This window comes from Mustelus asterias, chromosome 25 (genome assembly GCF_964213995.1).
Source record: "Mustelus asterias chromosome 25, sMusAst1.hap1.1, whole genome shotgun sequence".
Taxonomy (NCBI): domain Eukaryota; kingdom Metazoa; phylum Chordata; class Chondrichthyes; order Carcharhiniformes; family Triakidae; genus Mustelus; species Mustelus asterias.
In genome coordinates, this window is record NC_135825.1 from 13,473,724 (window position 1) to 13,496,439 (window position 22,716).

At 46.9% G+C, this 22,716-nt stretch overlaps 1 protein-coding gene across 2 annotated transcripts in view; it reads right to left on the bottom strand.

Moving 5' to 3' along the window:
• Positions 1–22,716, bottom strand: part of LOC144511807 (solute carrier family 45 member 3) — a 152,249-nt gene that overhangs the window by 16,933 nt on the left and 112,600 nt on the right. For both annotated transcript variants that reach the window (XM_078242151.1, XM_078242152.1), the window contains exons 2-3: positions 12,781–13,253; positions 1,219–2,037 (exon numbers count right to left, since the gene is read on the bottom strand). In XM_078242151.1, the coding sequence (XP_078098277.1) occupies positions 1,219–2,037; positions 12,781–12,949 (988 nt within the window). In that variant the 5' untranslated portion in view covers positions 12,950–13,253. The remainder of the gene's footprint in view (positions 1–1,218; positions 2,038–12,780; positions 13,254–22,716) is intronic.

The following is a 22,716-nucleotide window of genomic DNA, read 5'->3' on the forward strand; positions in this document are numbered from 1 at the left end:
GGTCTGACAGCATCAGTGGGGAGAGGATAGAGCCGTTTTGAGTCTAGATGACCATTCATCTGGCCCAATACATGTGGAGACAAAGTAAAATCGGTGAAGACATCCCATGTCCAATGTGTCCAAAGCTGTGCGGGTTAGGTTGATTGACCATGCTAAATTCACCCTAGTGTCAGGGGATTAGTAGGGTAAATATGTGGGGTTACGGGAATAGGGCCTGGGTAGGATTGTGGTCAGTGCAGACACGATGGGCCGAATGGCCTCCGTCTGCACGGGAGGGATTGTATGATTATATGATTCATCACTTTGACGAAGGGTCATCTAGACTCGAAACGTTGTCGCTATTCTCTCCCCACTGATGCTGTCAGACCTGCTGAGATTTTCCAGCATTTTCTGTTTTTGTAACTGGTTATGAATCCCATTGTTGCTTATTGGAGCTGCTCAGCTCTATTTTCCTGCATAGCAACAGTGGCTGCACTGATTAGAAAAAGATGAATCTATGGCAATATACCAAAATTGTAATATTGTAGATATCTGCATTTTTCAATCTAGGGCCAATGCCACTAATGATCCAAATGGATATACTCAGTCAGGCTTGCACTCTTCAGATTTTTGTTTTGGTACCTTTTGGTACTTTATTTCTAATCAAAAATGCCAACTCAAATTAAGTACAATCATTGTCCCCACATGAGGGACCAACTAGATCCAAGCTGACAAGACAAGACATTGCCTTCCATCTTGGGCTCGATCAAACCAGATCCAAGCTGACAGGATGAGGCATTGCACCCTCTCCTGGGTTTGATCTAACGCTTCATCTTAAACAATCATAGAATTCCTACAATGCAGAGGAGGCCATTTGGCCCATCGAGTCTGCACCGACCACAATCCAACCCAGGCCCTATCCCATAACCTCATGCATTTACCCTAAGTAGTTCCCCTGACACTAAGGGGCAGTTTAGCATGGCCAATCCACCTAACCCGCACATTTTTGGACTGTGGGAGGAAACCGGAACACCCGGAGGAAACCCACGCAGACACGGGGAGAATGTGCCCCAAGTGACCGTGACCCAAGACGGGAATCGGACCCAGGTCCCCGCTGCTGTGAGGCAGCAGTGCTAAACACTGTGCCACCATACCGCCCACTATGCCACCGTGCCCTCCCATAATAGACTGTTACTGAAAATTTCCTCCTTGCTTTCTTCCACCGCAAAGCCACTGTACCTTCATCGTAGCGTAGCCTGGCTTCACTCCCAGGGTCTGCGTTCGGGACGCCGTGATAGAGCCCCTCCCCCACAAAGTCCGTGTAGAACATCATGAACGTCATGAGGGCCATCCAGCTGTAGAACTCGGCTACCACCAGCTGCCGGATTACCTTGGGAATGCGACAGTACAGGTGATAGAGCTTGGGAATCAAAGTGCAGCAGTTCTTCAGTACTAGCAGGTAGTGCCTTGTCCGCCAAAGCATGCTCGAGGAGCAACAACAGTACCTTGCCAGAGGCTTAATGACTTCCTTTGGTGAGATGTCGGCAAGGCCATCCATGTTACTACAGTTTTCCTCAGATACAAAGAAGGTAGCGAGAACACACACAATAAATATGGCAGCCAGAAGTATGAAGAGGCAATCTTCCTGCCCACCCAGGTAACTGGACAGAAAGGTCCTTTTCCAGTCAACTGCTGTTAAGAGGTAGCCAATGCAACCCCCCAGGCTGATCATGAAGGAATACATGGAGAAAGCTTGCCTGCAATCTTCAGCATCATGGAACAGATCGGACAGCAAGGCCTCGAGGGGCGTGAAACACACTTGGCCACAGAAGTCCAACATGCAGATCCCAATGATGAGAAAGATCACGTCGACGGGGTAGTCCTTCAGGTTGAAGAATGTGGCCATCTTGCTGGCGTGGGGGATGACAAAAAGACTCAGGAGGACTCCAAGGCAGAGCGCCCAAATGAAGGGACGACGGCGGCCATATCGACTCGTCCAGTGGTCACTCGCTGAGCCGATCATTGGGACAAATATGAGTCCGAGGACTGGCCCAATACCTGTGGAGACAAAGTAAAATCGGTAAAGACCTATGTCCCACATACAATGTGACCAAAACAATCCATCAAGTTAAAAAAAATTACATTTTACTGGCAATCTCTCACTCAGAACGGTAAACCTAATGCATACTACTCAATTGCAACAATGAGATACCAAATGTCAGACAATAGCTAAGAGGTAGCACCCTGAAATTTGTACCAATGCCTATCTTCACTTATTTATATTTTATTTTGAAGGGCAGCCCAGGCAGTTGTCTGTTTCAGACAGAGGCCTACTCATAGTAGGCTAATAGCAGGGACCCAGGTTCGATTCCCAATTCTGGTCACTGTCTGTGCGGAGTTTGTACATTCTCCCCGTGTCTGCGTGGGTTTCCTCCGGGTGCTCCGGTTTCCTCCCACAAAGGTGTGCAGGTTAGGTGGATTGGCCGTGCTAAATTGTCCCTTAGTGTCAGGGGGACTAGCTAGGGTAAATGCATGGAGTTATGGGGATAGGGCCTGGGTGGGATTGTAGTTGGTGCAGCCTTGATGGGCCGAATGGCCTTCTCCTGCACTGTAGGGATTCTATGAAAAACATTCGATTAGACCTTAAGGGGCGGCACGGTGGCACAGTGCTTAGCACTGCTGCCTCACAGCGCCAGGGACTCAGGTTCGATTCCCGATTACTGACTTGGGTCACTGTCTGTGCAGTGTCTGCATGCCCTCCCCGTGTCTGCGTGGGTTTCCTCCGGGTGCTGCGGTTTCCTCCCACTGTCCGAAAGACATGCTGACTAGGTGCATTGGCCGTGCTAAATTCTCCCTCGGTGTACCCGAACAGGCGCCGGAGTGTGGCAACTAGGGGATTTTCACAGTAACTTCATTGCAGTGTTAATGTAAGCCTACTTGTGACGCTAATAAAATAAACTTTAAACTTTATGTGGGTTCCCATGCATTTGTCATAAATCAAATCTCCAGGACAGATCTGCTGTCGGCAACTGCTGGAGGTACAGAGATTGATTGTAGCTACTTTACTGGGACACTGGTTGAGACCAGCTAATAAAGTACAGAACAGAAAACTAACCTTCCAGCCCTGTACTGTTTGATTAGAGATTCGAACCTTTTGCAATGGGACTAGATCTATGCAGTACTTAATAAATCTGGTGCCACTATTCACACAGAGTTGATTCACATTGTTCAAATTACCATAAAATAAACGGCAAATTAACTTTAACATAGATGAATTTCAGGTGATGCGCTTTTAGTAGGAATAATAGAAACATCCCTTGCCAATGAGGAAACTGATTGTTATAGAAGAGGAAGAGATGTAGGAATACATATGAAGAAATCATAAAAGCAGCACTCCAGGTCAGCAAAGGAAATAAAACCAAACACTAGGATTTAGTACAATTAAGTTAGACCTTGGTCAGGCTGCACTTGAAGAGTATTGTACACAGCTCTTCATAAAAGGACATAAAAGCACTGGAGAAAATACTAAAAAAGATTGACATTAATCCTACCAGAACTGACAGAGTAAAGCTGTGTCAGTCAATAATTCACTTCACTTCACTTTCACTTCTCCTCTTACTCCAATTCAGGATTGCAGGGAATCAGAGCCATTGAGGCGGCACAGTGGTTAGCACTGCTGCCTCACACTGCCAGGGACCCGGGTTCGATTCCCGTCTTGGGTCATTGTCTGTGTGGAGTCTTGCACATTCTCCCCGTGTCTGCATGGGTTTCCTCCGGGTGCTCCAGTTTTCTCCCATAACCCAAAGATGTGTGGGTTAAGTGGATTGGCCATGCTAAATTGCTCCTTAGTGTTAGGGGGACTAGGTCGGGTAAATGCATGGGGTTATGGGGATAGGGCCTGGGTGGGATTGTAGTCGGTGCAGACTCGATGGGCTGAATGGCCTCTTCCTGCACTGTTGGATTCTATGATAGACGGGGTACACCTAGGATGGGATGCCAGTCCATCACAGCCACACACTCACATACACAAAGAGGCAATTTAGCGTGGCCAATCCACCTAACCTGCACATCTTTGGAGTGTGGGAGGAAACCGGAGCATCCGGAGGAAGCCCACACGGACATGGGGAGAATGTGCGAACTGCGCTCTGACCAAGGCAGGAATTGAACCTGGGTCCCTGGCACTGTGAGACAGCAGCGCTAACCACTGTGCCACCCCCAGTCAGGAATTATAATAAGCAAATACCAGGCACGGGAAGGTCAGAGGCTAAGTCAAGGCTGGAATGCCCATATTGTGAGCCAATAAGTGGTTCATGTAGGAAAAATAATGACTCAAATCGGCAACAACTTGTTCACTGGCACACAACACAAAATCGGCAAAAAGAATTTCACTGCTAACCAAATCTTGAATTTTGGACATTACTGCATTTTATTGAAATAGCAAATTCACTCTCATGCAATGGCTGTAACAGAGCTTCTCTAACATTGCTGTAACAAAGGAGAACCTTTAGCAATATGACACTTAATACCTCACCCGACAACCAAATCCCAAGACAGTATCCTGTTGCCTAGCGACAAATAAAAGCACTCCTAAGAGCAGTTTGGTCGAACAGAATAATTTACAGTAGCTGTACTTTTTCCTTACAAAAAATGACTACAATTCTGTGCAACACCATTTAATTTATGGGGAAGCAGGCAGACTTTGCCAGTCATTTGAGTGCTGTGAAATAGGCACAGTCTGTTCGCAGGGTTCACATACTGTACACTTGGACTGGGAGGCCTCCAAGATCAGGTCCGATCAGGTTACTACTCACGCTTATCATGTACATCCCTCAATCATGTTTGGAGGGGTCTTGTTTCGAGAGACACGGTTTCTTTTGGGACATTAAAGTGAAATTGTGCTCCAGCATCTGAATAAGCGGCACGGTGACACAGTAGTTAGCACTGCTGCCTCACAGCGCCAAGGACCCGGGTTCGATTCCAGCCTCGGGTGACTGTGCGGAGTCTGCACGTTCTCCCCGTATCGGCGTGGGTTTCCTCCGGGTGCTCCGGTTTCCTCCCACAGTCCAGAGATGTGCGGGTTAGGTTGATCGGCCACGCTAAATTGTCCCCTTAGTGTGAGTAGGACTAGCAAGGTAAATACATGGGGTTACGGGGATAAGGGCTGGGTGGGATTGTTGTTGGTGCAGGTTCGATGGGCCGATCAGCCTCCTTCTGCACTGTAGGGATTCCATGATTCTCAGATCAAGCCTAAAGGGCAGATCTGCGCTGGCAAAAGGATCGCGAAGGGAGACAGCAATGTGGAAGAGCTTCTTCCAGCTCTTCCACTATCCTCTGAACTAAAGTTTCTGTGGTGAACCATAGATGGTTACCACTATGGGTACTGAACCATAGATGGTCAGCACTATGGGTACTTGTACATATGTTACTGTTGTCACTGTTGGGGTTAGGGTTGGGGTGTTCTACCTGTTGGTATTGTTCTGTGGTACACTCCAGTTGGCTCCGCCTACCTGTAGTAGTATAAAGGTCACTGCACTGCCTGGTGACCCTTTAGTCTGGGATTGTATTGTTATATAGTGTGCTCCATTCTTGTTACTAATAAAAGCCTTTATTTCCCGGGTACGATCCAGCCTCCCGAGTGATTTAATCGCGCATCAGTTTCACCATAAAATGTGTGGGTTAGGTGGATTGGCAATACTAAATTGACACTCAGGGTGGAATGATACCGTCCCGTCCACAACTGGAATCATAGCGGATGTGGGCGGATCATGCAGAGATCCGTTGACCTCGGGCGGGAATTTTTTGCCTGGGGGGAGGGATTAGCAGTGTAAATATGTGGAGTTACGGGGTTAGGGCCTAGGTGGGATTGTGGTCGGTGCAGACTCGATGGGCCGAATGGCCTCCTTCTGCACTGCAGGGATTCTCTGATCCGAGGATAAGATACTTTACAAAGTATTTCCAAGCCTCAGCTTGGCTACGACAGGATCCCAGACTACAGTCAGTCAATTATCCTCACTGCCACGCACATTTATGGAACTTCTAAGCAGCTCTCATTTCCTATTTGGAAGCATGATCGATCGCAAACATAAAAATTAAATTCCAGACATTTTTCAGGGGGATAAAACCGGAGGGGGAGTGGGGGGGGATGTTGGTGGGCAGGGGAAAATAGATTTTATTCCTTTCTAGTTTTGAAAAAAAATACTGAGGCAGATGTTGACATTTGCGATTGCTGTAAGATTTAACCAGCCTTTATTTCCTGACTTCAGCAATCATGGTAATTATACCCTTTGCAGTAGATTTAGTTAGAACACGTTCTATATTTTAAAGGAAGGAATAAAAAGGCCTGGGGCCACATCACAGCAGCTGAACAGAAAATCGCCACATTGCACTTCCAGACGGAAACAGTGAATTCCCAGCATCACAAAGTGGAACGCAGACGCAGAGGGGAATGTTCCCGCGGATGCTTCCCTTACGGCGTCTGCTGCCTCACACATTGGAGGCCATTTCTACACCTTCACTCACTTAAAGGCTTAAAGGGAAAATGTTTTACAGGGTTATTGGAAAATAGCAATTGAGTGGCTTAATTGAATAGCTCCAGCAAATGTTGGAATAGACACAACGAGCTGAATGGTCTCTTCAACCAACAGCACAGAGACATACAACACATAGACACACACACACCAAACAACACCACACACACACAAACAACACCACACACACACAAACAACACCACACACACACAAACAATACCACACACATACAATACACACACACACACACCTCACACACAAAAGTCACACCACACACAAACAACACCACACACACACACCAAACAACACCACACACACACAAACAACACCACACACACACAAACAACACCACACACACACAAACAACACCACACACACACAAACAACACCACACACACACAAACACCACACACACACAAACAACACCACACACATACAATACACACACACCTCACACACACACACCACACACATACATCACACCACACACATACAGCACACACACACACATCACACCACATACAGCACACACACAAACAACATCACACACATACAATACACACACACACCACACACACACACACACACCACACACATACAGCACACGCACACACATCACACCACATACAGCACACACATACAGCACACACACACAGCACACGCACACACACCACACACATACAGCACACACACACACATCACACCACATACAGCACACACACACAAACAATACCACACACATACAATACACACACACCACACACATACAGCACACGCACACACATCACACCACATACAGCACACACACAAACAACATCACACACATACAATACACACACACACACCACACACATACAACACACACACACACATACAGCACACGCACCACACACATACAGCACACACACACACCACACGCACACACACCACACACATACAGCACACACACACACATCACACCACATACAGCACACACACACAAACAATACCACACACATACAATACACACACACCACACACATACAGCACACACACACATACAGCACACGCACACACATCACACCACATACAGCACACACACACACACAAACAACACCACACACATACAGCACACACACACATCACACCACATACAGCACACACACACATCACACCACATACAGCACACGCACACACATCACACCACATACAGCACACGCACACACATCACACACACATACAGCACACACACACATCACACACACACACATCACACGCACACACATCACACCACATACAGCACACACACACACCACACACACCACACACATACATACAGCACAAAACACTGCACACACAAAACAAACACACACATGGGCGGAAACTGCTTGCCCAAGTGGCCATTATCTGTGCGCAATCCTTTGATAACACCTAGGCCGGAATCTTATCGTCCCGCCCGCAACAGGAATGGCCGCGGGCGAGGGGGCGGACCATGGAAAGGTCCGTTGACCTGGGGTGGGATTTTATGGTTTTGGGGCGGGCAATGCCGTAAAATCCCGTCCCTAGTTTCAAAGGCTTGCTCGCAGATAATGGCCACTCGGGCAGTGCATCAGACCACCACAGGCGAGCCAAATACAGTCCTCCTAATGGCACCCGCACACACGCATGAAGATTCTGGAGGGTGCGCTGTGGTGATCACTGTCACTCACCAGCTGGGACCTTACATGAAGGTGCCGCTTTGATAGAGTACCAGACGGTGTCAGGTTTCAACAGCACTGCCGGCAACCAGCACCCTGAGGGAGGCGGAGAAACAATTCTCTCTCTCTCTCTTGTTCCCTCCTTCCCTTAACATTGCAGTTACATTTCAAATAATAAGTTGCTTCCCTTTACTACTGGGAAGGAAAGGCCTTGTAAATGGTGTCTGTTTTTTAAATCAGCAGTTGTGAAGTATTACACACAAACTTTCCTTCCTCCTCCAAGATTTTCTCCCACAAGTTAACCCTCAGTACCAACTCAAACCTATTTGGTCAAAGTTTTGAGTTGAGATATTACCCATGGTCACATGTGGGTGCAGCTAATTGCCACAATTACAGTACAATCTTAGGTGATAAAATGACAGGCGGCATGGTGGCACAGTGGTTAGCACTGCTGCCTCACAGCGCCAGGGACCCGGGTTCAATTCCGGCCTCGGGTCACTGTCTGTGTGGAGTTTGCACGTTCTCCCCGTGGGTTCCCTCCGGGTGCTCCAGTTTCCTCCCACAGTCCGAAGATGTGCGGGTTAGGTTGATTGGCCATGCTAAATTGCCCCTTAGTGTCAGGGTGATTAGCAGGGAAAATGTGTGGGGTTACGGGAATAGGGCCTGGGTGGGATTGTGGTCGGTGCAGACTCGATGGGCCAAATGGTCTCCTTCTGCACTGTAGGGGTTCTATAATTCAAAACAGTTTGAAAAATACAGATATCAAAGAGGAAATTGGTGAAGATGCAAATACCTAAAAATCGGTGTCTTTGTGCCAGTATTCCAAGGTGTGAGTATTCCTGAATCATAGAATCATAGAATCCCTACAGTGCAGAAGGAGGCCATTCGGCCCATCGAGTCTGCACCGACCACAATCCCACCCAGGCCCTACCCCCACATATTTACCCGCTAATCCCTCTAACCTATGCATCCCAGGACTCTAAGGGGCAATTTTTAACCTGGCCAATCAACCTAACCCGCACATCTTTGGACTGTGGGAGGAAACCGGAGCACCCGGAGGAAACCCACGCAGACACAAGGAGAATGTGCAAACTCCACACAGACAGTGACCCGAGCCGGGAATCGAACCCGGGACCCTGGAGCTGTGAAGCAGTGCTGTGCAGTGCAGAAGCTGTGCTACCGTGCCGCCCAAGACTGGTAGGAAAGTTTTCCAACCACTCATATTAATCTCAACGTGTTTATTTGTACCAATGGGCAACATTGGACTCAGCTAATACACTTTGGCCAGGATTCCACCATCACCAACCACCTCCCTCCACCCCCGCCAGTGGAGTGGAAAGTTTGTTTAAGAGTGTCATTGGAAAAGCCTGGACTGGATTTGGGATTGCAAACCGCCAAGTGAAAGCATTACTTGGAGAGAAGGTTTTAAAGCACGTTTTTTGGGAGTAGAGTTTGGAAACTCTGATCTGGTGGAATTCTGAGGAGAAATCCAAAGACACTAACCTGGGTTCAACCTGGCCAAAGTGTATTCGCTGAGTTCAATGTTGCCCATTGGTACAAATAAACACATTGAGATTAACGAGAGTGGTTGGAAAACTTTCCTACCAGTCTCTTAAGGTTAACGTGCAGGTTCAGTCGGCGGTTAGGGAGGCAAACGCAATGTTAGCATTCATGTCGAGAGGGCTAGAATACAAGAGCAGGGATGTACTTCTGAGGCTGTATAAGGCTCTGGTCAGACCCCATTAGGAGTATTGTGAGCAGTTTTGGGCCCCATATCTAAGGAAGGATGTGCTGGCCTTGGAAAGAGTCCAGAGAAGGTTCACAAGAATGATCCTTGGAATGAAGAGCTTGTCGTACGAGGAACGGTTGAGGACTTTGGGTCTGTATTCGTTAGAGTTTAGAAGGATGAGGGGGGGGATCTTATTGAAACTTACAGGATATTGTGACGCCTGGATAGAGTGGATGTGGAGAGGATGTTTCCACTAGTAGGAAAAACTAGAACCAGAGGGCGCAACCTCAGGCTAAAGGGACGATCCTTTAAAGAGATGAGAAGGAATTTCTTCAGCAGAGAGTGGTGAATCTGTAGAACTCTTTGCCGCAGAAGGCTGTGGAGGCCAGGTCATTGAGTGTCTTTAAGACAGAGATAGATAGGTTCTTGATTAATAAGGGGATCAGGAGTTATGGGGAAAAGGCAGGAGAATGGGGATGAGAAAAATATCAGCCATGATTGAATGGCGGAGCAGATTCGATGGGCTGAGTGGCCTAGTTCTGCTCCTATGTCTTATGGTCTTATGGAGGGTGTATTGGACCACAGCCAATGTGGGTGCTTTAAAATGGACTTTGTGGGTTAATGGGATCAGTGTAGCTCAAACTGTCCTTTGTAATCCGTGTTAACCTTAAAACCTGTGTGTAATTGTTAAACTATAGGGTGGTTATAGTAGTAGTGTATTATAGTCCAATTTTTAAAATGTTTAATAAATGCTTTTTCTTCTTGTTAAAATAATTAGCAGTCCTGAGATTCTGTTCCTCCACGTTTGATAAAAAAATAAATAAAGTTACGGTCTTTTGAGCCAGGATTCCATCCTGGGATCTTCCCGTCCAATTATATCATAGAATCATAGAAATCCTACAGTACAGAAAGAGGCCATTCGGCCCATTGCGTCTGCAGCGACCACAATCCCACCCAGGCCCTAGCCCCCATATCTACCCACTAATCCCTCTAACCTACACATCTCAGGACACTAAGGGCAATTTTAGCATGGCCAATCAACCTAACCCGCACATCTTTGGACTGGGATACTGTCAATCCCGTGCAGATCATGCGACCCCAAGTTTCAGTTCTCGTTCAGTGCTCAGTTAGTTAATGGGCCTCGGTTGACTGTCCGTGCGGAGTCTGCATGTTCTCCCCGTGTCTGCGTGGGTTTCCTCCCACAATCCAAAGATGTGCGGGTTAGGTTGATTGGCCATGTTAAATTGCCCCTTCGTGTCAGGGGGATTAGCAGGGTTAATAGGTGGGGTTATGGGGATAGGGCCAGGGTGGGGTTGTGGTCGGTGCAGTCCCGATGGGCCGAATGGCCTCCTTCTGCACTGTAGGGATCCTATGATATTTGGGTCAGGGACTGGAGAGGTGCAATTGTCCCAAGGGCAGAATATTGCACTTACTCCCCCAAGGTGGGTTCTGGGAGTGGGAGGTAGGGGAAAATGTACAATTAAATGGATGGGATTCCACCACCTTCCCCCCGGAACCTGCCTGTCCAATCCCAGACGCATTTTCACACTTGGGCGGGCAGGGCCCTGGGTGGGAATCCTGGTCTTTCACCTATTAAGGGCTTGAAGTTAAGTTAAGGTCCCAATCCTGCCCAGCCTCTTTTTCCCTAGATCAGGCAGGAAGATGGATGCCTGACTCTGAAGGCCCCCTTAAGAGTTTGGGCACCCTGCTCTCCGGTGGGGTGGAACTCTGGGAACCCCAGCCCCCTGGATAGAGCACTGCAGTACCGCTTCTGGCCACTGCAGCGCTGTACACGGCCAGGTTGGAGAGCTGTTGGCAGTTGCGTGTTACGCGCCGATCTCGGGATGGTGAGTGCCGGTGTGTTTGTTATTCTAATGTTGCATTAAGCAGTTGAGGACAAATGGGTTAACAATAATTGTTAAAAATATACACTTGGGAATACCTAAGCTACGCTCTTCATCCTCATTCATGAAGGAATGAGAAAGGAAGGATGCAGGAAATGAGTATTTATTTCAAAGGGAAACAGTATAAAAATAGTGAAGTGTTGCTAAAATTATACAATGCACTGGACGGATCACAACAAAGACAGAAAATGTTGGAAAATCTCAGCAGGCCTGGCAACATCTGTGGAGAGAGAATAGAGCCAGCGTTTCGAGTCTGGATGACCCATCCTCAGTGCTGAAGTTAGGCCACATCTGAATAATGTGAACAGTTGGGTTCTATTATCTAAGGACAGGCGTACTGGCATAGGAGGCAGTCCAGGGAAGATTCACGAGCTTGATCCTGGGTATGGAAGGATTATCATATGGGGAGAGGTTGAGTAGGTTGGACCTGTCCTCCCTGGAGTTTAGAAGAATGAGAGCGACCCTATTGAGTCGTATAGCATTCTCGGGGGAGGTTTGACAGGGTAGATGCTGAGAGGCTGTATCCCCTTGTGGGGAGTCCAGGGTATAATCTCAGAGTAAGGGGTCAGCCATTTAAGCCAGCGATGAGGAGGAATTTCTTCTCTCAGAGGGTAGTGAATCTCTGGAATTCTTTACTGCAGAGAGCTGTATAGGCTGGGTCGCTATGTATGTTCAAAGCTGAGGTAAATGTTTCATCGGTAAAGGAATCGGAATAATAAATCAAATCAAGAGAGTTACGGGGATAAGGCAGAAAGTAGAGTTGGGGATAGTCATATCAGATCAGTCATGACCTCATTGAATGGTGGAGCAGACTCGATGGGCCGAGTGGCCTACTTCTACTGCTATGTCTTCTGATCTTATTAGTGACTGCAGGAGAAGGAGGAAGTAAAAACAGGTCAGAAAAATAAAGAAATCGTATAAAACCCAGCTGCACAACAAGCATGCATAGCACAACCGTACGTACCCAAAACCATCGTCATGTATTTCTCTTGCACCCCAGCTTCTAGCAGCAGAGGAGGGACGAAGGTAATTCCAGCGGCTACGCAGATTTCCAGGCCGCACGTCAGTGAGTTCAGCAGCAACAACTGGGACCTTCGCTTGTGGAAAAACATATTGCCTTGAGGTTTCTCCATCGTGAGGCGGGGAGGCGGGTGGTGGGGTGGGGTCCTCTCAATTCTGCACTCGGTCTCTGACGAGATCTGGAACTTTCTTGCCCCACTTGACAAATGTTCTACGGCTTTCGCAGCTCCTAATGCCACAAGCGTGGAGAGTTCTTCTCAACATTGCTCTGGTGTGAAACCCTTCCATGTTCACGCACCAAGAATCCAGAACTGTTCATCGCCAAGCTGCTGACATAAACCGACCATGGTTCTAGTGAAAGAGATGTTTATTGCCCCCGCCGAGGTTAAGGTAGAGAACGCATCAATGGCGACAACTCTGGAAAAGTGAAGAGAAAGACATTTTCACTCAAAGTTCATTGGGATCTTTTCTCAGTTAATCGCCATGCCTCCCTGTTGTCGTCTGTTTCGATTGCAGGGCAGCGGGAAACGCAAGTTTAATTTGCTTACTCGGTCTACAATTTACATACAAGTGTTTAGGCAAAAGACAACAAAAGCTGAAAATGTAAATAAGGAAGTAATTCACTCAGGAAGTTGGGCAATCGACACTGCTGAAACCCTCACTCATTCCTTCGTAACCTCTAGACTTGACCAGGTCAACACTTAAATGACCAGCCTGCCACCTTCCACCCTTCCCCGCGTCCTATTTGCCCATTACCCTGGTGCTCGCTGACCTACATGGTCTCTGGTCTGGCAATGCCTCGGACTTGAGGCTTTCCTGCTTGTGTTAAAATCCCTCTGTGGCAGCCTGGCCCCTTTAATGGGTCACATGGCCAGGCCAGAACCAATGGAGCGCATGCATGCGAACTGGGCCTATCGGGAACATGGGTGCGCATCCCTGCAACTGAAGGCTATGGTTGAAGCCAGAGCATTGTTAGGAGTAGACCGGTAGAGTTGTGCTGTTACACCCTTCATTGTATAGAGTTCTTCCCAAGCAATAAATCCTTTAGTTTGTTACTTGCTACATCGAGTTGCCTTGAGTTACTACTACATCCTCCATAGCCTTGGCTATCCCTATCTCGGCAACCATCTCCTGCTCGACAATCCTTCCAGATCTCTGCGTCCATACTGAACGTTCCACTCTTGGCAATTGTGCCTCCAGCTTCCTAGACCCTAAGCATTGGAATTCCTACTCTAAATCTCTACATCCTCCTTTAAGATGTTTTCCATAACCTCTTAGACCAGACCTTTGGTTTCTTGTCCTATTATCGCTTCATATTACTGAGTGTCAACTTCTGTCTGGTAATCTCTAAAGTGTCTCTGGACGTTTTACAATGTTAAAGGCACTATATAAATGCAAGTTGTTATCTAGAAGGAGGGCGGCATGGTGGCGCAGTGGTTGGCACTGCTGCCTCACAGCGCCAGGGACCCCGGGTTCAATTCCGGCCTTGGGTCACTGTCTATGTGGAGTTCGCACATTCTCCCCATGCCTGCGTGGGTTTCCTCCGGGTGCTCCGGATTCCTCCCACAGTCCAGGGTTAGGTGGATTGGCCATGCTAAATTGCCCCTTAGTTTGTCTATGTTTGTGTGGCTGTGTTTGGTGTGGTGTAATGCCCTCAAGCTATAGGCCTCTGGATGCAGAGTAATGACCTACTCCAGGAATAATTAGCTACAGAAACAGACAAAAGTCTGACCTATGCACCGTCAGGGTGCGGAATGGTTGAGAGAGGAATATAGAAGAAACATTTCACCGAATATTATTAAACCGCCATGATGTGACAATTCCATGAGCCCTGTGGAGATCAAAACTCAAAAGGAGTGGCCAAAGATAGAGCTAAATTGGTGGAACACTGATTCACCCAGACAAATTTGCTCCGATTTCTAACTCTCCCTGTGAGTGCTGCATCAGTGAGTGTAACACACAGTGCACTGATATGTAGGCCATGCTCGCTCCAAGGCTGGAAATTCCCATACGAGGTCAACAGACCTTTGCATGGTCTGCCCCCAGCCTGTTACAATTCCCTGTGGCGGGTGAGATGGGAAAATTCCACCCATGGACTGAAAAATAATCTGACACCTGGTGCTGCCTATATAACCCACAATTGTCTTGAAACAAAAAGAGCAAAATACTAACTTTAACTTGGATTTCAGAATAATTTCTAACGGGTTTCTATCCATAGAGTTAATAGGCAAGAAAAAAAAACTGTCTTTGTTTTTTAACCTTCCCAGAAAGTGTTCCCATCTTGTCTCTCACACAAGTAGATCTCCTCACTTCAGCTCTTCGATAATACATAGACTTCTAAAACTCAAGGTCCTATCCACGACTTGTTGATTTCATTTTGCCACTTCTGGACACAAGTAAGAGGAGCCAGAGTGGGCAACTCGGCCCCTCAAGCCTGCTCCGCCATTCAATGGGATCACTGTTGATTTGGTTTTGAGTTTGTAATGATTTCAATCAGGCCTTTGAGGTTGACCTATTGGAGTATGAACTCCCTGATTAAAGATCCAATTGATGGGCCAATCAGGGAGTCTTTGCCTTGTATTTAACCAGAATGTCAGAGTGACACCCCCGGAGGTAGATTGCTAACTGCTAGCACCCTGTGTACTGCTGTTAGAGTTTGTAAATCAAGGGATTTTGGTGAAGGGCCTCCGAAGACTTATTACAGACTTCAATTCCACTTTCCCACACTCTCCATTCTCCCTCCACTCCCATGTCGATTGAAAACTCAGCCTTGAACAAATTCAATAACATACTGCCTCCACTACTTTCTGGGGAAGGGAATTCCACAGATTAACGACCCTCAAGAGAAAAAAATTCTTCTCAAGTCCGCCTTTAATGGGAGGGGCCTAATTTTGAAATCTTGTCCCTAGTTCAAGGTTCCACCACACTCTTGTCACCCGCTTCAACTGTTGGCTCTGCATTTGGACATTGAGCAAGTAGAAATGGTCCAGAGCTTCAAGTATTTAGGTGTCCAGATCACCAACAGCCTGTCCTGGTCCCCCCATGCCGACACTATAGTTAAGAAAGCCCACCAACGCCTCTACTTTCTCAGAAGACTAAGGAAACTTGGTGTGTCCACTACAACTCTCACCAACTTTTACAGATGCACCAAAGAAAGCATTCTTCCTGGTTGTATCACAGCTTGGTATGGCTCCTGCTCTGCCCAAGGCTGCAAGAAAAGATCGTGAATGTAGCCCAATCCATCGCACACAAACCAGCCTCCCATCCATTGACTCTGTCTACACCTCCCGCTATCTTGGCAAAGCAGCCAGCATAATTATGGACCCACCACCCTGGGACATTCTCTCTTCCACCTTCTTCCGTCTGGAAAAAGATACAAAGATCTGAAGACACATATCAACCGACTGAAGAACAGCTTCTTCCCTGCTGCCACCAGACTTTTGAATGGACTTACCTTGCACTAAGCTGATCTTTCTTTACACCCTAGCTATGACTGTAACAACACATTTTGCACTCTCTCGTTTCCTTCTCTATGAACGGTATGCTTTGTCTGTATAGCGCGCAAGAAACAATACTTTTCACTTTATACTCATACATGTGACAATAATAAATCAAATCAAATCAAAAACCCTCGGTGAAGACCCAATGTAAAAAAAACCAAACACTTATCATTTCATAAAGGGAAAGTTCAGCTGCTGCTCGCAGGCCCCATTCTTGCTACTACAGATCTTTATATAAGCAAAGGAGCCCTGTTGTGTTGGAGCATGCTAGCTATTCACACATCACTGCAAAGGCGTGAATGTCTGGTCGAACATGTGCTAACTAAAAATATTTTATTGCGTCTTTTACAATGTAACACAGTCTCTTGGGATAGGTTTCAAGTAAACCGCCCTGAGGGATCCAACCATCCCCAATAAACCATGCATGAATTGCTGCTCACTCATCAGATCCGCCACATAAAACATCCACTCAATCCGGCGAGAGCCTACTGTACATAACTGTATGGCTTTGAACACGTAACACGAGAAAGGGTGAGTCAATCTTAGAATAGATGGGGCTGGCATATTGTGCTGTGGTTCAGAGTTATCACTGCAGGCACTAAGATACCAAAACTGAGGCTTGGCTTCCCAGCTTATTCTCTGCCTTCTACCCTCTCATTTGGCATCGACTGCTTTGCCATGTGGCGTATTGTGCATGTTGACCATCAGTGAAACTGACCAATCTTTTCTTTTTTTTAAATTCATTCGTGGGATATGGGCCTTGCTGGCTGGGCCAGCATTTATTGCCCATCCCCTAGTTGCCATGGACTTTGGAGAGGGTACAGAAAAGATTTACCAGGATGTTGCCTGGCATGGAGGGCATTGGCTATGAGGAGAGGTTTTGGAAAAACCTGGCTTGTTCTCACTGGAGCGACGGAGGTTGAGGGGGCGGCCTGATAGAAGTCTACAAGATTATGAAGGGCATGGACAGAATGGATAGTCAGAAGCTTTTTCCCAGGATGGAAGAGTCAATTACTCGGGGGCATAGGTTTAAGGTGCGAGGGGCAAGGGTTAAAGGAGATGTACGAGGCAAGTGTTTTTTACACAGAGGGTTGTGGGTGCCTGGAACTCGCTGCCGGGGGAGGTAGTGGAAGCAGATACAATAGTGAGTTTTAAGAGGCGTCTGGACAAATACATGAATAGGATGGGAATAGAGGGATATGGTCCCCGGAAGGGTAGGGGGCTTTAGTTCAGTTGGGCAGCATGGTCAGTGCAGGCTTGGAGGGCCAAAGGGCCTGTTCCTGTGCTGTAATTTTCTTTGTTCTTTGTTTTTTGAGTGGCTTGCTCGGCCATTTCAGAGGGCAGATAGTTATGTACTTTCATTGGATTGAGTGGATGTTTTACATGGCGGATCTGCTGAGTGGGCAGGGTTGAGAGCCAACCACATTGCTGTGGCTCTTGAGTCACATGTAGGCCAGACCGGGTAAAGACAGCAGATTTCCTTCCCTAAAGGACATTAGTGAACCAGATGGGTTTTTCTGACAATGGTTTCATGGTCATCAGTAGATTCTTAATTCCAGATTTTTAAAATTCAATTCAAATTCCACCAACTGCCATGAAGGGATTCGAACCCTGGTCCCTAGAATATTAGCTGAGATTCTGGATTAATAGTCTACTATAATACAACTAGGCCATCACCTCCTCCAAAGATTTGAAAAATCAAACTTTGGCATCTAAGGAGGTATAACAAGGAAGTTCATTCTGATAATCCAGAATGTGGTACTCAATTATTTATAGGCCTTGGAGTTTGATCATTGTATATTCTCACTGGCTCTAAGGCAGAGAGTTACACACGATGATGAGAAGATAAAGATCAAAATCCTGGAACTCCCTCACAGCACCATGGGTGTGTCGACACCTCATGGACTGCAGTGGTTCAAGCAGGTTGCTCACAACCACCTTCTCAAGGGCAATTAGGGATGGGCAATGAAGGCTGGTCTTGTACAGGGAGCAAGGATGTCTTACTGCATTTGTACAGGGCCTTGCTGAGACCACATCTGGTGTATTTTGTGCAGCTTTGATCTCCTTATCTAAGAAAGGATATACTTGCCATATAAGGTGTGCAGCAAAGGTTCACCCAGTCTGATTCCTGAGACGGCAGGATTGTCATATAAGAGAAGAGATTAGGTCGACTGGGCGTGGAATTTAGATGAATGGGAGGGGAATCTTATTGAGACATCTAAAATTCTGACAGGGCTGGACAGACTGGATGCAGGGATGTTGTTTCCTCTGGCTGGGGAGTCTGGAACAAAGCGTCACAATCTCAGGACATGGGGCAGGCCATTTTGGACTGAGATGAGGAGAAACTTCTTCTTCAGAGGGTGGTGAACCTGTGGAATTCTCTACCACATAAAACTGAATATATTTAGAAAGGAAATAGATCTCTGGACTCTACAGGTGTCAAGGGAGGAGAGCACGGGAGAATGGCGTTGAGATGGCGGATCAGCCATGATCATGCTGAATTCAGAAGCAGGCTCAAAGGGCCGAATGGCCTATCCCTGCTCCTGTTTTCCATGTTTGTCGGCACTGTTCATATCCAACAAACAAGCAAAGAAAATGGAAAGTGGAAGGAGGGAAGAAAAAGAATGGGAATTGGAGAAAGAAAGAGAGGAAAAGGCAGGAAAAAACTATGGTCACAACCTTTAAACAACATTGGTACTTCATGAGCAGCTAACACTATAATCTCAAAAACTCTCATTTTAGACCCTTACAACCTATTATTTTTAAATGTGGGAGCGGCAGTTTTTTTTAGCATTAATCAAAATGTATCATGAGTGTTTGGGATAATTTTCACTGGACTGGGCTTTCAGGCTTGGGTACATCTTCACCTCATCATCAACAGCTTCAATCATTTCACAGCTGTGTGATAAGGGCACCTCAGAGCAAATATTTAAATCTTCCCACAGTCCCGTTAGTGCAATAATCTTGGCTCACGGGCAGTCAAGTATTCCTTTCAGTTGAATAGAGCACAGGCCGACATCTCACACAAATGTTCAGGCACCTACAAGGGCCTTGCTCGCAAAAAACAACACAAAGTTATTGTCTGCACAGTGTGATACGAGGGGAGGAATGAGGCGCAGAAAATAGAAGCAGGGGTAGGCCATTCGGCCCTTCGAGCCTGTTCCGCTATTTATTTTGATCATGGCTGATCATCAAATTCAAAATCCTGATCCCCCCTTCCCCCCATATCCCTTTAGCTTCAAGAGCTATATCTATTTTTTCTTGAAATCAGACATTTTGGCCTCAACTACTTTCTGTGGTAGTGAATTCCACACATGCACCACTCGACTTCTCGTCACCTCAGTCCTAAAAGGTTTACCCCTTATCCTCAAACTATGACCCCGAGTTCTCTGCCCCACCATCAGGAACATTCTTTCTGAATCTACTGTCTAACCCTGTTAGAATTTTATGAGTTTCTATGAGATCTCCTCTCTTCTAAACTCCAGTGAATATAATCCTAACCGACTTAGTCTCGCCTCAGATGAAAGACCTGCCATCCCAGAAATCAGTCGAGTCTCCAAATCACTGAAGGTGGGCATGAATGTGTTTGAAGACCTAGATGTCTCTTTCAATGTGAAGGTGCATTCAGACAACATTTCACCCAATGTTTTGTTTTCAAACAATTTACATAGAATTTACAGCACGGAAACCAGCCATTTGGCCCAAACGGCGATTGTCAATGTTTGTGATAAAACGCAAGCTTTTTCCCAACTTACTTCCATCTCACCCCCTGCCGCCTTCCCACTCCCTTCTCCCTTGACCAGCTGCCTGTTTGTATACATCTAGTTGAGCTGTTTACTACGTTGGAGCAGGTGGAGAAGACACTTCCTGAAACCACTCCACCTTTTCTCCCTTTGGACGGCAGCCTCCAATGCGATGGCCTACGTCACATGCAGATGTGGAGGTGGTGGGGGGGGTAGTGACGTCAGCAAGGTGGGTGGTCCTACTAGCCTTTGGCAAAACCCATAATCAGCTGGGCAGCAGGGTGACACAGTGGTTAGCACTGCGGCCTCATGGCACCAGGGATGCGGGTTCAATTCTGGCCTCGGGTGACTGTCTGGAGTTTGCACATTCTCCCCGTGTCTGCGTGGGTTTCCTCCGGGTGCTCCGGTTTCCTCCCACAGTCCAAAGATGTGCAGATTAGGTTGATTGGCCATGCTAAATTGCTCCTTGGTGTCAGGGGGGATTAGTAGGGTAAATACATGGGGTTTCGGGGTAGGGCCTGGGTGGGATTATTGTTGGTTCAGGCTCGATGGGCCAAATGGCCTCTTTCTGCACTGGAGGGATTCTATGATTTTATGAGCTCTGAATCGAAGGCAAACCCTCAGCCCATTTAGTCAGCAGCTGGAATGAACATGTGCAGTTCTCTCGAACTCAAAGCTTGACAGTTTCCTGGACTGGATGCAGCAAGGCTCCAAACACACTCTGAAAAACTATAAACTCTCCAGCACGCATTCTGACAGGGCAACAGCTGGAGCACTTTTTAAAAACATGGAACCATTCAATAAGAAGAATCCTGTGATGGATCATATCGATGGTATTTTTCCACAGAAACGCACAACACTTTTCATTTATTACCATCATTTGGGGGTCAGATCTGAAGTGTCACAGAATTCCACTGGCCTCAGGCAGTGTGTACAGATGGAAGCTAATCCCCTGAAACTGCTGAGGAATGTGGGAGCTTTCCAAGATTATGAGTCATTTTTTTTGTAGCAACTTGTGAGGAGATACCATGGAGATAAGAAGTAGAAAAAAAACAGGCAAAACTGGAAATGATAACAGGACTGGATTAAGAACTCTTCAGGCCTCGGGTAAAAAACATCCCATCAAGCCACGTGCACAGCCCCCAGAATGCCCCATCCCAGTGTGCACTTGCCATGAGGAACTCGGTTTCACAAAATCAGTACTTTCCAAGTGTAAAGCATCTGAAGATATCAGAACCTCCCCAAACCAATCTGATATCTACCTGGAGGGTAACTCGCAGCTAAACTGCTAATTGCAGGAATTAGTTATCTGATTTGGTTTGCTTTATTGTTGTCACATGTTTCGGGACACAGTGAAAAGTCATGTTTCTTGCATGCTAGACAGACAAAACATATCGTGGTGGGGGGACGACATGGTGGCACAGTGATTAGCACTGGGACAGCGCCGGGGGCCCAGGTTCGATTCAGGCCTCAGGTCATTGTCTGTGTAGAGTGTGCACATTCTCCCCATGTCTGCGTGGGCTTCCTCCAGTTTCCTCCCACAGTCCAAAGATGGCCATGTTAAATTGCCCGTTAGTGTCCTAAAATGTGTGGGTTAGGGGGAATTAGCAGGGTAAATACATGGGAATAGGGCCTGGCTGGGATTGTTGTTGGTGCAGACTCGATAGGCCAAATGGCCTCCTTCCGCACTGTAGGGATCCTAGAGAACATAGGGGAGAAGGAAAGGAGAGGGTGCAGAATGTAGTGTAGAGAAAGATTAGGTCCATTCAAAAATCTGATGGCAGCAGGAAAGAAGCTGTTCTTGAGTCGGTTGCTACGTTTGGGTAAGGTACCAAGGTCAATAGTGCCACTGGTGTCAGCCATGGCTCAGTTGGTGGCATTCTTAACTCGGAGTCAGAAGGTTGTGGGTTCAAGCACCACTCCTGGACTTGTGCACAAGAATGTAGGCGGACATTCCAATGCAGTACTGAGGGAGTGCTGCACTGTTGGGGGGGGGTTGCTGTCTCTCAGATGAGACATTAAACCCAGGCCTCATTTGCTCCCTTTGTAAAAAGAGATCCAATGGCACTATTTTGAAGAACAGGGAAATGACCCTGTATGTCCTGGTCATTATTTACACCACAGTCAACAAAATCAACGACAAAACAGATGATTTGGTCACTTTAACATTGATATTTGTGGGAGGTTGCTGTGTGCAAATTGGCTGCTGCATTTACATTTTATGACTAAACTTTAAGGCGGGAAAGTAATGGCTGTTCACGCTGGCGGGATTTTCCCATCCCGCTGCAGTGAACAGAGATATTCACTGAACAGAGAGGGGGGCGGGGGGGGGGGGGGGTTCATAAATGGTGCTATATAAATGCAAATTTTTTTTATTATTGGAATCATATCCCTGCAAATTGTTAACACACACAGGAGGGGAGAGGAAAAATAATCACTGGCCAACTAATAAACTGGATTTTATAGCAAATAATATTCGGTCCAGAATGGGGAGCAAAGATTAGAATTGTTTGGAAAACATATGCTTTAATGAATGGTGGAAAGTGTGTGCCGCTGTACAAGAGGTGGTTGCTACAGCGAAAGGGCAGCAGAAAGTTAACCAAATGACCAGCTAAGAAGGATAACGGCTCAATCCCA